This window comes from Callospermophilus lateralis, chromosome 5, assembly GCF_048772815.1.
Source record: "Callospermophilus lateralis isolate mCalLat2 chromosome 5, mCalLat2.hap1, whole genome shotgun sequence".
In the NCBI taxonomy this organism is placed as follows: domain Eukaryota; kingdom Metazoa; phylum Chordata; class Mammalia; order Rodentia; family Sciuridae; genus Callospermophilus; species Callospermophilus lateralis.
Window position 1 is genome coordinate 159654702 of NC_135309.1, and position 15283 is coordinate 159669984.

The following is a 15283-nucleotide window of genomic DNA, read 5'->3' on the forward strand; positions in this document are numbered from 1 at the left end:
AAGCACAGTCTTCCTTCCACCTGCTAATACGCCTGAAGTCAGAGTCCAAGACCCACAGCCTGAATCATCAGGGGCTTCACTGGGAAAACTTCCTGAGTGGGGATAAGGCAGTTGATGCCAAGTTAGTGCCCTGGGTTTCTCCTGCAGTATTTTAAAAAAATTCTTGTCTGCATTGCATAGGAAATTGAATCAGGGACCTTCTCTGCCTAGTGAAGTAGCTACAACACATCAGCCTCCCGTGGGCCACAGGAAGAGTTCACCGGGGCCGTGTGGAATCCAGCCTCTCACTATCCAGCCTGTGGACGATGTTTGTACAACTGGAAGCCGTTTGGTTTTAGCTCATTTTTTTCTGCCAATGACAAGCAGTCCCAGCTCTTTAAACTTTTCTTTGTGTACCCTCTTTCCTACTTCTTCAGTCAACTTTGTGTCTCTCTTCTGATTCCTCCATAAGGCTATGAATTTGAAGAGCTCAGAAAGGCATTTAAAATCCACATAAAGATTTGGCTTCTCTTGAGGAAGCCAGGATGATAACATAAGGTTTGAGGACGTTGGATGGCTGTCACTCTGAAAGGACACCAATACCTCACCCACCTCACACGTGGCTGCCAGGCTCAGAGATGGCAGACACAGCACAAAGAAGTGCATGTTGCTCCCTTGGACAGAAAATCTGAGACACCTGGATGCCAGCGTCTATCTCTGTCACACTTCTGGGTGCCCATTCACTCTTCAATTCAGTTACACGCGCAACCATTTAATACTGTGAACACTTGATGTCAGACACGTGGTGACAATATTAAAAAGCTCTGTTTCCTGCGGCAGATCTCAGCTCATCTCAAGACCCAGGACAAATGTGACAGAAAGAAGGTGGAAGGACAGAAACGAATAAGCACACTGGAATACGATGTGGTGGCTCTGCATGAACTGTAACAATAACAAAGAACACAGCACCTTCCTTCCCACTGTGACCTTCCTCTCTAGGTCAGTGGCTGGCCAATGGTCACTCACGTAAGGGATGCTGAATCTGTTGTCACCTCAACTCTGCTTCTCATCCACCCCAAAGCACGTCTGTGTCCAGACAGCTTCTGTCTATCAGGAAAGAGAAGCAAGAATCCTCAAGGGTTAGGGCAGAGTCCTTTGTCACGTCAAAGGTTTACCTGACACAGGGACTCAGACCTGCCCAACTGCACCAACCCAGAAAGTTGTCCCAGCTGGGCACCTTGGGGTGCTCCACAGGGTGACACTGCTCTGTTCACTCTCTGTATCCTCCTCCTTCCCCTGCCTCTCCCCATGGCAGGTTAAAGTGCTGGTCAGACGTGGCTACCAGGTGGACATTTAAGAAGCCAAAGAGAAGGTTAAGGATGATTTCACTCCAGTTTGACACAGGAGGACAAAATTTCCTCTTCTTTACTTGGAACTTATCCAGAACACAAAAGAGAATGGGAAACACATGTGTGATCTGTGTTTTTAATAAAATTGGGTAACGGCCAGGAACTCCAGCCCCCAGCGTGGGAGGGCCAGCTGCTGCCAGGTGCCACCAGGCTGGAGGCGGAGAAGAGGCAGAACCAGGGCACTGACACAAGTGGTGGAGGTCAGGAGGGAAGTGGGGCTGTGCCACCAAGGGCCACCGAGCTGCTGACGCCAAGCCACCCATTCACGACTACAGGAGTGTCGGCCAGAGTCCCTGGCTTGGAACATTCCAGGAGCTGAACTGGACAAGGAGGACACCAGGAGGGCACACTGGCCACAAGCATGCTGACTCCATGGGGCCCAGCATCTCCATGGGCTTTGGGAGGCAACAGGACTGAAGGAGCCTCACTAAGGACATAAATGCCCCCAGGCAGATGCTCAGCAAGATCTGATGAGGAGGATCCCAGTAGAAGGGCCACTGAGTAAGCAGCTCTTACCAAGAGCACAAAAGAAATTGGAAAGAGAACAGATGAACTGTAGGGTTTTTGGTTTTTGAGGGTGGGGTGGTCCTAGGGACTGACCGCAGGGTCACTTTATCACTGAGCTACCCTCCAGCTTTTTTTTTTTTATCTTGAATTTTGAAACAGAGTCTTGATAAATTGTTGTGGTTGACCTGGAACTTGGGATCCTCCTGCCTCAGCCTCCTGAGTCAGTGGAATAATAGACAGGCACCACCATGCCAGGTGACCATCTCTAATGTCAATGCAGTAAAACTAAAATAAATAACAAAGAAAGAAAAGGAAAACCTCTCGTAGCCTGAAAATAAAACAACAGTGAATGTTTTTGTATTCAGAAAGACATGCAAGCACAATTAAAAACTATAGAGAAATAAAGACAGTGAGCGCATGGGAAGTGCAGAATCAAAGCTGTTTTTGAAGGGAAATATATAGTCTTTGATACTTATGTAAATGAATGAGAAGTATCTAACACAGAGGTTGGGAATAAAAAGCAAGACAATATGGAGGAAAAAAAAACAATCTAAGAAATAAACATGTTTGCAAAAGACTGAGAGAAAAATCCAAATCCAGAACATCAATAAAGATAAGAAATATATAATGAACTTGCTCTTTGGAGAAATAAAGTAAAATAAATATAATGGTAGCTCGATGGGCCAGTTAGATAGATGAAGAAAACGAAACTCCGAAAATAAGAATCTAGCCAGGGAAAAGTAAACTCAAATACAAAGAAATTGAAACCATGGAGAGATCACTCTTCTGTGAAATGCAGTTGAGACTCTGAATGAAAGAGATTGCATTTATGGTTTAAATACTGTGAACGTATTTTTGGCCAAAACAAACTCCAGGAGAGAAAGTAAGTCTAAACAGAATATTTTCACAGAAAAAACAGAGAGTGTTGTGCTCTCCAATCTAGAGGAGTAGTCGAGATGGAAGAAGTTCAGGAGTGGTAGAGCTTGCAGAACCATCCACTGCTGGGAAGCACCAGGGCTGCCTAAGCCACAGTTCTGGTTACTGTCAAGAAAGATGAAAAATCTTTAGTAAGCTGTTGGTTGAATCAAGCAGCAAATCAGAGGGAAACACAACATAACCCACTGAGGGGAATTCTGGAAATTTAAAAGTTGTTCCATATCATATTAACAAAGAAACCATCCAATTTTGTCCATGGGTGATTAAAGGAAAAAAAGATTCTTTTGATTAACCATTCAATATCCACTCTTTAAGGAAAAACGGGGGGGGGGGGAGAGAGAGAGAGAGAGAGAGACTTCTCTAAATAAAAATCAATGGTTATTTCCTTCAAATTATAAACTTTCTTAGCTTAACTCAAAAACCAATGTATGACCTAAAGGGAAAATGCTAGTCCTACTAAACAAAAAAATAAAATAGACTAAGTATGTACTATAACAGACTTGATGTTATTTTCCCCCTGAATTTATCCAGTAAAGCATCTGGAAATAAAAGGAGGTTTTTAAAATTTGAAAGGTAAAATCCACTTGAAAATAATGTGCTTATAGACCTAGACAGCTAAGAGGGTCAAATGGATAACAGCTACAAAGGGAGCATCCACGAGTGGTTCTAAGAAGCGTAGTCACTGACAACCCCCTTCCCAGCCCTCGTCTCTCTGCCTCTTCTCCTCTCCTCTCTCCATATCTCCTCTCTTCTCTGTGGCTATTTTTAAAATGGGCAAAGCACCGTGGACAGATGTTCTGTTGTCCTACCTATCTGTAGTCATCTGGCAAGAATTATTTTTGCTTTCCCTGTGGATGCTAGTTTTGTTTAAACAAGGGTGAAATTCCCATATGCTTCTTCACTGAATTCTTCTAGGTTTGCTTTATTTTTCTACATTACTATAAATATCCCCCAAGAAGGTATGTTCGTGTATCATGTGCCACACTGCTTAACAAAACCTGAACGGACAGGAGAAAGGCACTGAGCAGATTCTGCAGCCTTAAAGAGTGGCCCCAAACTAAGTGAAGGGGTCTGCGGCAACCCACCAGGGACAGAAGGAGACCCAAAGCCCCACTGTGCATGCTGAAATTCTGTGCCATGGGAGGCTCAATATATGATCTTTTAGAACAAGGGTCTTTGAAGATGTAATTAAGTTAAGATGTGGAATGAGATCATCCTGCATTTAGGCTGTGTCCCTGTAAGACACAAAGGGAAAAAGATGCAGAGATAAAGGAAGAAGGCACAGCCTGAAGAGAAGACTGGAAAGAAAGAGGTGCAGATTTTTTGGAGCACCGAGTTAAGGAATGCCAAGGTTTCCTGGCAACACCAAAGGCAGAAAAGAAGCATACCTAAGTTCTCCCTCCAAACTACAGGAGCAACCAGCCCTGCCAATACCACCGCTTCCACTTCTGCAAGAGAATAAATGTCTGATTTTTACATTTCTCTTGTTTTAAGCACTGAAAGTTGTAGTAATATGTTCCAGCAGTTCTGAGAGACCACACAGTATCTCCACTGGGGTGGTAGGAGAGAGTCAGATTGATGAAGCTCTTTTGGTTCCTGTTTTCAAGATCACCAACTGATTGACAGGATGGTCATTTCCATCTTATCCAGGTACAATGAGGCTGGTGGAGTTAGCAGAGAAGAACCACCTCGAGGTTGCTTGGACACTGAAGGGAGCTTTTCCAAGGAACAGAGAGTCCAGAGGAGGAGTGGCATGCCATCCGAGTTATGCCCCTGGCCAGTGACCCTGGACATGCCTCCTCTTGTATTCCTTCCTCTTCTTCCTGCCAGGGAGTGGGTTTGGGGAGCTGTGTCTTGGGGGCTTCCAAAACCAGGTATTCGATGAACCTAGAGCACCTCAGAACCCCAGATGCCCTTCTCCTCCAGTCAGTGCACTCTGAGCTGCTAGTGTCTCAGCAGGGTGCAGCTGTCTTGGGTCAGGGTTCAGGAGGCCACAAGATGGTCAGTGGGTCAACTGAGCTATGAGGGTCTCACACATGCACCATCCAATTCTTGCCTTACCAGCTCAGATGGTTATTTGAATTTTGGTTACAATGATATTCCTCAAAGTATTTATGTTCCATCTCTCTTGGCTTCTAAAAATCATGTAAACAGCCAAAGATATCACTGCTGCTACTGCTGTGTACCACTCTTTGGGGACTTGGCACCAGCCTAGATCCACAACAGGTTCTCCATACCTGACCAGCCTGATCAACACCAAGGCCAGCAACCATACATGACAGGTGGCTGATGCTGGTGCCATTTTACAGGTGAGAACACTGAGTAGGCTGAAGAACAAGGCCAAGCTCATGCAGTGTTGCAGTGGGGTTCTCCAGAAAGCACATCTGAAATGGAGTTTAGAGTTGATTAGGGAGTGCTCTCAGCTTCGATACCCAAGGGGAGGAAAAGAAACACCAGTGACAAAGAGAAGTTGTGCTGTAGCACAGTCCATCTTCAGGCAAACTCAGGGATGCTCTGGAGCAAAACTTGTTCTCAGAATTGTCCTTCATTGGGCCAAATGGAAGGCATTTGTGTTCAACTCCATCAGTCATGGACATGGGTTAATTTGAAAAGGGCTCGGCCTTGGGTGGGTGGGTCTCTTCCAGCAGTCCCCAAAGGGTCTGACAGTTGATAGACAGTTGTTGACAACAGACATCAGGCAGCCAATATTTCCTGGAGGGGATCTGGGTGGTCCCCTCCCATGTTCATCATACACAGCTATAAAGCAGAAGTGGGATCCAAACCCAGATTCTACCTGAAGCCCCAAAGCCTGCTCTGCCTACTACCCCATGCTCCCTGCCATGTCTGAATACCCATGAGCTGCCAAAAAGGACATGAGAAATCACACACCAGAGCCTGGCCATCAGCGTCTCACATCCCCAGGCGAGCTGAAATTGATGCCCATTGTTCTCAGGTGTGATTGCTGCTGAAAATCCAGGAAGGACATCTCCACAGCCCCCATCAGCTCAGTCTGCTGCACTCTGCGGACGCAGTGAGAATGTGTGAGTTGACCATAGGCAGCTGTCATTCTGAGCACTTGGTGCCTGGTCCAGTTGAGTCTTTTTTGTTAACCACCTCATGTCACTATCCCTCTTACCCTGGGAAGAGGCCCTCATTGTTATTCCCATTCTGCAGATAATTAGGTCAAGCCCCAGCTTCACCTCTCTGTGGAATGTCTCCCCATGAGGACACATATACCTCCTTCCCTGCAGCTTACTGGGATTCCTTTTTTAAAGAGCAGCCCTTACAACCAGAAGAATGTTTTGGCTGAAGCCAAGCTGCACTATGCCACTGCCTTGGGTTCACCCAGCAGCAGACACTTCCTTCAAGTGCACAGCAGGTCCTACCTGACCCCTCTTGGGAGGCTGACCTTCTCACCATCTTCTAGGGGTTTCAAAGAGCAATCACTGGAGGTTTCCAAAAGGCTCAGAGTCATAGCTTTCACAACCCACCCCTCCCTTCACCAGTGTCATTTGGAATGGCAGAGCCTCAAAGATTTGTAATCAATGGGCAAAGATACACAATTTGTTGAAAGCAGGAGGAGATATGAGGTGAGTCAACCAAAAGGTGACATGGCCACAGGGAGTAGGTCCACGATAAAGTATCACATTTGACATGAGTCTTGCTCCAAATGAGTCCATGAGTCAGATGGTGAATAAGAAAGAGGATAGAGCCAGTCTCCGGATGACTGCCATGTTTCACTTTCTAACTGTCCTTCCTTCCTGTGTTCCCCTGATCAAGTCTCTTAGAACAAGTTCATTGCCTGATAGGGCTTCCCTGTTCCTCTCCTCTTCACAGCCCCACGAAGGCTGGAGGCCACAGGCAGACCTCATTCTACCACTTCTGTCCAACAGAAAGTCTGCCTCTTGCTTTCTTGCATGTTCATTCTGAAATTGCCAGAACCTTGACTGGGAGTCGATTTCCTGCATTCACGTTAATGTCGTTATGCACTTGAGCTACCAAAATTCTCCCAGGCAGAACACCAGTGCCGAGTTCCTGCCACTGAGAGAAGGGTGTGTGTGTGTGTGTGTGGAGCTGCAGGGCGGTGAGGGGAGGGAGGAAGAGCAGGAATGCCAAAGGCATGTGGACTTCTCCAGGATCCAGTCACATTCATCAACTCACTACTTCACCACTCCTCCAGCCTCACCCCAATTCCCTCCAATCACAGAGTCTTGAGAACAGGTGCCCAGTGATTCCTAGAGGAGGGTATGAGCCACACATGAGGTGTAGCTTCATGCTCTACGAACGGGCAGTAGCACAGTCTCTCCAGCTCTATCTTTTGTGGAAAAAATAGTACTTTGTACTTCTCTGAAGACAAAACAGTAAGAACAGAGATCCACATTCCTACCAATTAGTCTCCTCCACAACCAGAAACCAGGCAGCTGGTAACCTGCTGTTTTTCCTCTGAGCTTCTCAGATTAGATCCTAAATGCAATTTAATTCCAGACTCCAATATACACTTCCTGAATTATACTTAAAAAGAATCAGTTATGTAACAAATCTGCATTACTATTGATTACACACTTGCCACAGATGATTGGCTATATTAAGTACGATGACAATTTTTCCCATTGTATCACAACTTAAATGTATTAAAGCATTCTCAGTGTAAAATAATCCTATAAAATTTCCAAACACTTAAGTAATCCTGTTAGAAAACCAAAAAGCACTCCTTAGCTTATCTTCTCTAATAAATACAGATTCTCATATAATCGGCTTGCTTAAGTAAATCTAGACTCAAAACTCCCCCCCTTTCTCATGGGGAAGTAAAAGATAAATGAAAATTTGGAATGTGGTTTGAATACCAAAGACCTAAAAATGTAAGAAGATTAAATAAATTTCAAATGCAAAATGCGATCATGATACAAAATAGGAATAGGTGACAGTTCCTCGAGGCTGGCTCTGCCTTGGGCGGACAGTGGCGCTCAGCTGCACTAGCAGGACAGAGGACAGAGGAAATAATATATTCTTCTTACATGGGCAACATGGAACTGCTCTTCTGTACACTTCCTGATCACATATTTTCTTACCTTCATTAGGAAGGGATTGTGGAATTCCTTCAAAATCTCAGATGGTTTTCTTTGAAAACCAATAGAGGGACAAAGGGGAAAAATTATGAGAAAACTTGCAGAGACCAGCACAGAGTGCAACAGAGACAACTGAAAAGTATCTCTTCCTGTCCCACAAATAAGTGAGGTGTTCAAACGTGTCCGCTCTCCTTCCCTTCCTGGCCCTCCTCTCCCCCTTCTTTCCTGTCCCTTTTCCTTCCTTGCTGAGTAGGTCAGTCTTCAGGCCATCAGAAGAGGCCAACACGGCAGCTTCCACACCATCAGAACACCAGGAGCAGGAAGCTGTCCAGGGGTGACAGTGGGGAAAGCTGACCACAGGGGACAGAGCTTGAGCAGGAGAAAGGGACACACACACCAGGGCAGCGCCATGTGGACTGAGTGTCAGAGTCTGAGCTGGCTGGGCAGGGAGGACCTGCTAGGAGAGTGGTGGGGAGAGGGGAAGCTGGGCGTGGCACTCAGATGGGGGCCCAGAGAGAGGCTTTGGGGTGGGCTGAGCGACAGAGGACAGATTAGGACCTGCGATTGATCAAATAATTAAATACTTCAAGAAACATGGAAGCTCTTTTTTTTTCACTGTTGGTAAAGGAAAACGTTCATGTGAAGTCATAGTGGTTAAGATCTAAGTGCATGTGACAATAATTACAGCAGAAATAGGTGTGGGCTTTGCCTTGGGTGTAAGGACACCCCCCGGGCAGCAGGAGCCCCTCATACCCAGACCTTGCTGCTGAGGGCTTTCCCCACTAATAAGAACCTCTGGAAAGACAGCAGGTTTTAGAGGTGAGGTGAGAACAAGATGAACCTGAAACATCTCGTTGTGACAGAAAGCAAGGGGTACCCAGAAGATGACAGGGACATGTCAGAAGGACAGAAGCCAGGCTCAAGGTGCCCCTGGACAAAACTGAGACAAGGTGGTTATGTAAATGAACAGCAAGGGTTTATAAACTATCCAACAGTGAAAACAGGCAAGCACAAGGCCATATGTACATAAACAAACAAATTGAATGATGAAAAACAGGGAGTATTCATAGTTTTCAAGCAACTCCCCCTAATATAAGTACTAATAAGAAAGAGGGAAAGAGCAGTTTCGAGTGGAAAAGCCTGGTGGGCAGTGACAACACACACAGGCACACCAGAAGTCCCAGTGTGATTAAGGCAGGACAGTCACGGCCCTGATGCAGCTCTCCAGGGACACGCTCCCCACGAGCAATTCCTGCCAACCGCGCAGAACCCAAACCCACGCAGGAGGACATCAGACAGACCCAAGCTGAGAGGCCTTCCACAGAGCCTGCGGTCCCCAAGGTGTTAAGATCGTGGCCACAGAAAGACGAACAAACTGTTCCAGACTGAAGCCCAGAGGGACTTGAATAGAGCCTGAGAGTCCGATGGCAATCACGTGGCAGTGTGGATTCCCCAGCTTCGACAGTCCTGTTGTGACTACGTGGGAGAACGCACTGTAGACGGTACTGAAGCACTGGGGGATGTGGTCTCCGTGGCAACTTGCTTTTACTTATTTTTTAAATAGGTTTTTGGACTGACATGTGTTTTCTTTCTTTTCCCTTATTTTATTTTTTTTCTACGTTTTTTAAAAAATATTTTTTAGTTGTCAATGGACCTTTGTTTTATTTATTTACATGTGGTGCTGAGAATTAAACCCAGTGCCTGACACAAGCTAGGCAAATACTCTACCACAGAGCCACAACCCCAGACCTTTTCTACATTTTTTTTTTTAAAGAGAGAGTGGGAGAGGGAGAGAGAGAGAGAGAGAGAGAGAGAGAATTTTAATATTAATTTTTTAGTCATCGGCGGACACAACATCTTTGTTTGTATGTGGTGCTGAGGATCGAACCCAGGCCACACGCATGCCAGGCGAGCGCGCTACCGCTTGAGCCACATCCCCAGCCCCATTTTCTACATTTTTTCACTGGTGCACTATAGTTGTACATACTGATGGGACTTTTTGTTACATATTTGTACATGCACACGATATAATTTTCTGTACTGTATTACTGACTTATTGGTAAGTCTATGATTGTTCCAAAATAAAAGTTATAAAATGTATTAGGGATCGTACTTTAAAATGTGGTGGGGAATACCATCCATACTCTCCAATTATTAGCTACATTTCCTCCAGAGGGTGACGAGTCATAGCCTGAGAATGCAGTGCACTTCAAGAAAAATGTTGGCAAAAGGAATTTCCTGAAGACAGTGAGCTCCGCTACATGGTGTGGGAAAAGCACTAGATTTTCCCCTAAGTCAACATTTTGATTAATAGATATACACTGCACATGCTAAATGGCTTTCTAATGTTCAAATACATGAATGCAACCCAATTCTTCCTATGGATCCACGATAAGCAAAAAGTACTCTTCCCTTGAAGGTCAGAGGGCAGGTTGGTGCGTACTGACCCCCAGTGATGCACAGCCTCTTTCTTCAGCCCAGGGCAGCATGTGGACATAGTGCTGTTTGAAAAGGACACCACAGCCATACCACCTCCCTCACACCATTCTAACTTAGATGCACTGTGCATTAAAAGGATCCAGTGAAGTGTTCCTCTTCCACCTCAAGCCAGTGGTAGTGTAGTCCTATTTCCAGCAGTGGCCAAAAGCAGCGCAAGCTCTTTTCTTCGTACCTTTTTTTTTTTTTAACCAATAAACTTTCCATTTACAGCCGTTGCCATATTTCACTTTTCCCAGCTCTTGGAGTCGCTGTGAAATAGTTTCTGAGGGGTGCAGGCGACAGACTGCATGTCCTTCTTTGCCTCTCCATATGATTCTTAATGAAAAACCATGGAATGAAGCATTTTTATTCCTTTTGCATTTTCTACTAATTATCCTATCTCTGGCTGTCTGCCGATATGAAGGATTTTTCTCTGTTGGTTTTTGAAAATAGTAAATAAAAAATTTAAGGTTAATGTTCTTTCCCAACTTCCTTTTACTAATACAAGCAAATAAAAATGCTTTCAAAAACCCCACTCAATACAGTATGCAATAACCTAGGACACAACAGTTCTTTGTAAAACACTTTTTTCTCTATTTTTTTTAACCCTACTTAATCCTTTCGGGCAGGTATTAAAATTATTTTCCAATATTTTTTTTCCTATTAAATCCACACCAGCAAACACTTCATCTATTCATGAAGGAGATGAAGAGACAGGCACGAAGTGTTCAAGGATGTGTTCCAGGGGAGCCCTGTCCCTGAAGGTGCTGTGAGCCGTGAAGTGTTTGAGGTGCCTGCTGCCAGTCAAAGGAGGACTTTCCCACAGTTATTTCCAGAATGTAAACTGGCCGAGCAGATCAGGTACTTGTTGCTACTGCAAAAACATAGCCACCACCCTGACCTGGATGGGCCCACCTGATGTTGGGGTTAGTGACCCAAGTAGGGAAAGGGCAGAGTGTATGGGAGAAAGGACAAAGACCTCACTCATACCCACAGGGTAGACCGTGAGAGCAGAGGGGGTGAAGCAGGGCAGAGCTCCGTACAAAGCAGCACTTCTCCATCGTCTTTCCAGGGACAGCTGGGTTGCTCTTTTTTTTTTTAACAGAAAAGTGGCAGCCCCAGGTGAGAGGTGGGGAAAATGAGAAGTAGCTGGTCAAAGGGTAGAAACTGTCCGAGATAAGATAAGCAAGTTCTGGGATGTATTTATCACACAGGTGGTGAGGGAAGGATCTAATGTGATCATGATAATCACAATGTATAAGGATGTCAAATCATCATGCTGTCTGCCTTGAAAGTAGGCAATGTTTGCCAAACAAATATTTTACAATAAAAATAATGCATCGCCTCTTCAATCCTCCCCTTGATGAGGTGCTGGCAGCCTCCATCTGTGCCTTAGAAAGTGTGGGTCACTGGGATAGGTCAGGTGTAAGGCACGGAGGAACTGTTATGGTTTGGATGTGAGGTACCCCCCAAAGTTCATGTGTGAGACAATCAAGAAGTTTTAGAGGTGAAGTGATGGAGTCACAGAGTCTTAATACAATCAGTGAATCAATCCCCTGATGGGATTAACTGGGTGGGAGCAGAAGACAGTAGGGTGTGGCTGGAGGAGGTGGGTCATTGTGGGTGTGCCTCTGGGATATTTTTCTATCTGGCAAGAGGAGTCTCTCTCTGCCTTCTGATCATCACCTGAGCTGCTCCCCTCTGCCACACTCTTCCACCATGACATTCAGCCTCACCTCAAGCCCCAAGGAATGGAACCTGCTGTCTATGGATCGAGACCTCTGAAACCATGAGCCCTAAACAAACTTCCTCTCCAATTGTTCTGGTCAGGTCTTGTAGTCACAGCAGCAAAAAAGCTAACTGAAAGAGAGACAATCTGTCTTTCCTCTGTCCCATTCTTCCCAGGGGGTGGGAGCTCCCTGGTAACACCAGAACAAGCCAATGCAAATCCTGCTGCTTCGCACCCTGCAGAGAGACGTGTGATGTGCCCTCTCTTCAGCTGCTCTTAATGAACATGATCTTATGATGAGAACCAGGAAGTGAATATTGAGAAAGGTGTTCCCTTTCAAATCAAGGGAGAGACGACAGGCTCAAGGGTAAGTCTCCACCTCCATCTCAAGTTTTCAAATTAAACCTCTCATCAAGTCCATCAAAAACTGGTTTCTGGTCCCTGCAGGCTCAGGGGAGCCATGTCTAAAAGCCTCATTCCTGGTCCAGGATGCAGATGAGTGACAGAGCTCTCACCTAGCAAGCAGAAGGCCCTGGATTCCTTCCCAGCACCATAAGAAGATAAAAGTAAAATCCCCTTCCCAATGGTGCAGTGCTATTCCTAACTGTAACTCTGCCTTGCTGCATTTTATATCACAGACACATGTGTTGCAACTGACCCCCGTAGACCAAAATAAAACAGACCTTTTACAGGTAAAAAAGTGAGTGTTAGGAATAACTCCAAATCAATGACCCTCCTGTTAATGGATGTACATAACAGGAAATTGGTAGCTTTTAAAATGCTTTTAACTAATTAAATAGAATGGCTTCTTTGAAATTCCACTTATTACTATGGCAAAATTTGCTATTGTGGCATTTTTTTAAAATGACTTTTTTTTTTAAATGCCCACAGACCTAGCAGAAGATTGAGAAATGGAGAATATTTTTGTCCTATGTAAAGAGAGAGGTGGGAGAGAATTATGAATTTAATCGTACAAGTTATTTCAAACTAAAAATAAAGGTGCTAAATTGCAATATTTAGTAAGAATGCCTTTTTACCATCAAAAATCACATCACCCTTCAGCAGTCACCAAACTGAAGTTGCCAGCCCTATGTTCCCGCTCACGTGAGTTTCACTGTTGCTAGTGGCTAAGCCCCTACTGGCCCCGTGAGGGAGGGGGCGTCGGGGACAGCACCCAGGGGCAGAAAGGAAGCAGCTGCCAGGTGCCAGAGGACACAGGTGGGATGAAGCCTGGGACCGCCACTCCATCCTCCTGAGGGACGGGAAGGTCATTGCCCTGGATGCTGAGGGGCACTCACCTGCCAGACCAGGTGCTCCTTGGCCCCGGGCGTCGCAGACAGGCAGACGCTCAGCACGATGGTGTGGGACGAGGAGGTGAGGACGCTGGCGATGATGGCATCCCGCATGTTGAAGGGCAGCATGGTGTACACCACGAAGACGATGAAGAGGAAGAAGGACACCTGCGGGGGGAGAAGGGAGGGTTACAGAGTGCACTACTCCAAGGGCCTCCGCTGTCCTTCCATCCAAGGCAGCAGAAAGTGACATGCCCAACTGAAAAATGACGACATAGCCAGCTGCGATGGCACACACCTGTCATCCCAGGGGCTCGGGAGGCTGAGGCAGGAGGATTGCAAGTTCAAAGCCGGCCTCAGCAAGTGCGAGGCATCAAACAATTCAGCGAGACCCCGTCTCTCAATAAAATACAAAATAGGGCTGGGGGGGGGTGTGGCTCAGTGGTCGAGTGCCCCTGAGTTCAATCCCTGGTACCCGCCCCCCAAAAAATAAAGAGAAATAATGACATGACAAAAGGGACAGCAAATATAAACAAGCCCACTGGGTTTCATAAGGGATTAATTTCTATGACGGGACAGAGTTCTTACTTAAGACTGCGGGACTCTCACTTTTGGTGTCCAAGCCATTGCAGACATTAGGTCAGCCTGAGCCGTGGCTGGGCACAGATGCAAAGCTGGTCCAGAACCGTCAGCATCTGGCATCGGGGCCTTAGAGGCAGAGGTGGTTCAGCTGTTGGGCACCCTCTTCCAGAAGAGGTCAAATACAGAATACCACGTGACCCAGCAGTTCCACTCTCAGGCATGAACCCCAAAGAAATGGGCACCCAAACAAGTGCACGTGCACACGTGTTCACAGCGGCACACACACCCCAGCCAAAAGGCGGGAACACACATCTCCATGGAGTCACGAGCACATCCACAGCTCCGGCCCTTCCATACACAGGAAGACTGTTCAGGCACACCCAGAATAAAGAGCAGGCTAGCCCAGGGAACGGAGCTTGGGTGAAGTCCCACTACTGCACGACTCCATTTACACGACCAGGCTGGAGAAGTCAGTCCACAGACACGGAGAGCAGACTGGCTGCTGCCAGGGGCTGGGGTGGGGTGGGACGAGGAATGGAGAGTAATTGCTTCATGAGGATGGAGTTTCCTTTTGGAATGGTGAGGAAGGTTTGGGAGCCAGTTCTGGGAGTGGAGGACACGTGGATGATCCCTGTTCTCGGCCACGTCACACCCAGTGGCAGACTCAGCCATGCACATCGGCAGCCACTTCACAGTTTGCATATCCTGAGAGTAGGGGCCACCTCCCACCCAGCCCACCCTGAGGAGAGGATGAGGCAGACCCTGAATCACCTTCTCCAATCATTGCTGCTGCTGTCTCAGGATAACAGCAAAGGAGAAAGCCACGAGGGACCAGGAACCCTGCTCAGGGAGCCCAGGGGTCTCTGAGGACCCTGCCTCATGCCCCTCAGATCAAAACGCATGGGCGAACAGGTTTTCATATATTCTGGAAAATAATTTTATTCTTTCACCTCTTCAAAATAGAAGACCATGAAGATGTGTTTCAGTAAATCTTGTTTGTCAGCGTGGTGTGCATTCCCTTCTCTATCCCGTACACGGAATGTAAAACCAAGGTCCCAAAGAAAAGAGGCCTTAAGATAGTTTATAGACCAAGGTGCAAGATGTAGAAGGGAGAGACAACCAAAGCTTTGTTCACAAAATGAACCGTGATCTGCTCAGACAGGCGGGACACCCCGCTCATGTCACCTTTCCAGGGACAGAATATACAGAAAGCATTCTTGGAACCAATAATCATATTCCAAAACCATTAATCACGAGCACCAGCATTTACTGAGTGCCTGGTGTTCAAGCCTTTTACAATCCATC

The 15283-nt window shown here is 46.3% G+C and overlaps 1 protein-coding gene across 1 annotated transcript in view; it reads right to left on the reverse strand.

The window, feature by feature from the left end:
* Adcy2 (adenylate cyclase 2) overlaps positions 1-15283 on the reverse strand; it is a 380087-nt gene that overhangs the window by 265420 nt on the left and 99384 nt on the right. Inside the window, exon 3 of the mRNA XM_076857485.1 lies at positions 13403-13564. Within this exon, the coding sequence (XP_076713600.1) occupies positions 13403-13564 (162 nt within the window). The remainder of the gene's footprint in view (positions 1-13402; positions 13565-15283) is intronic.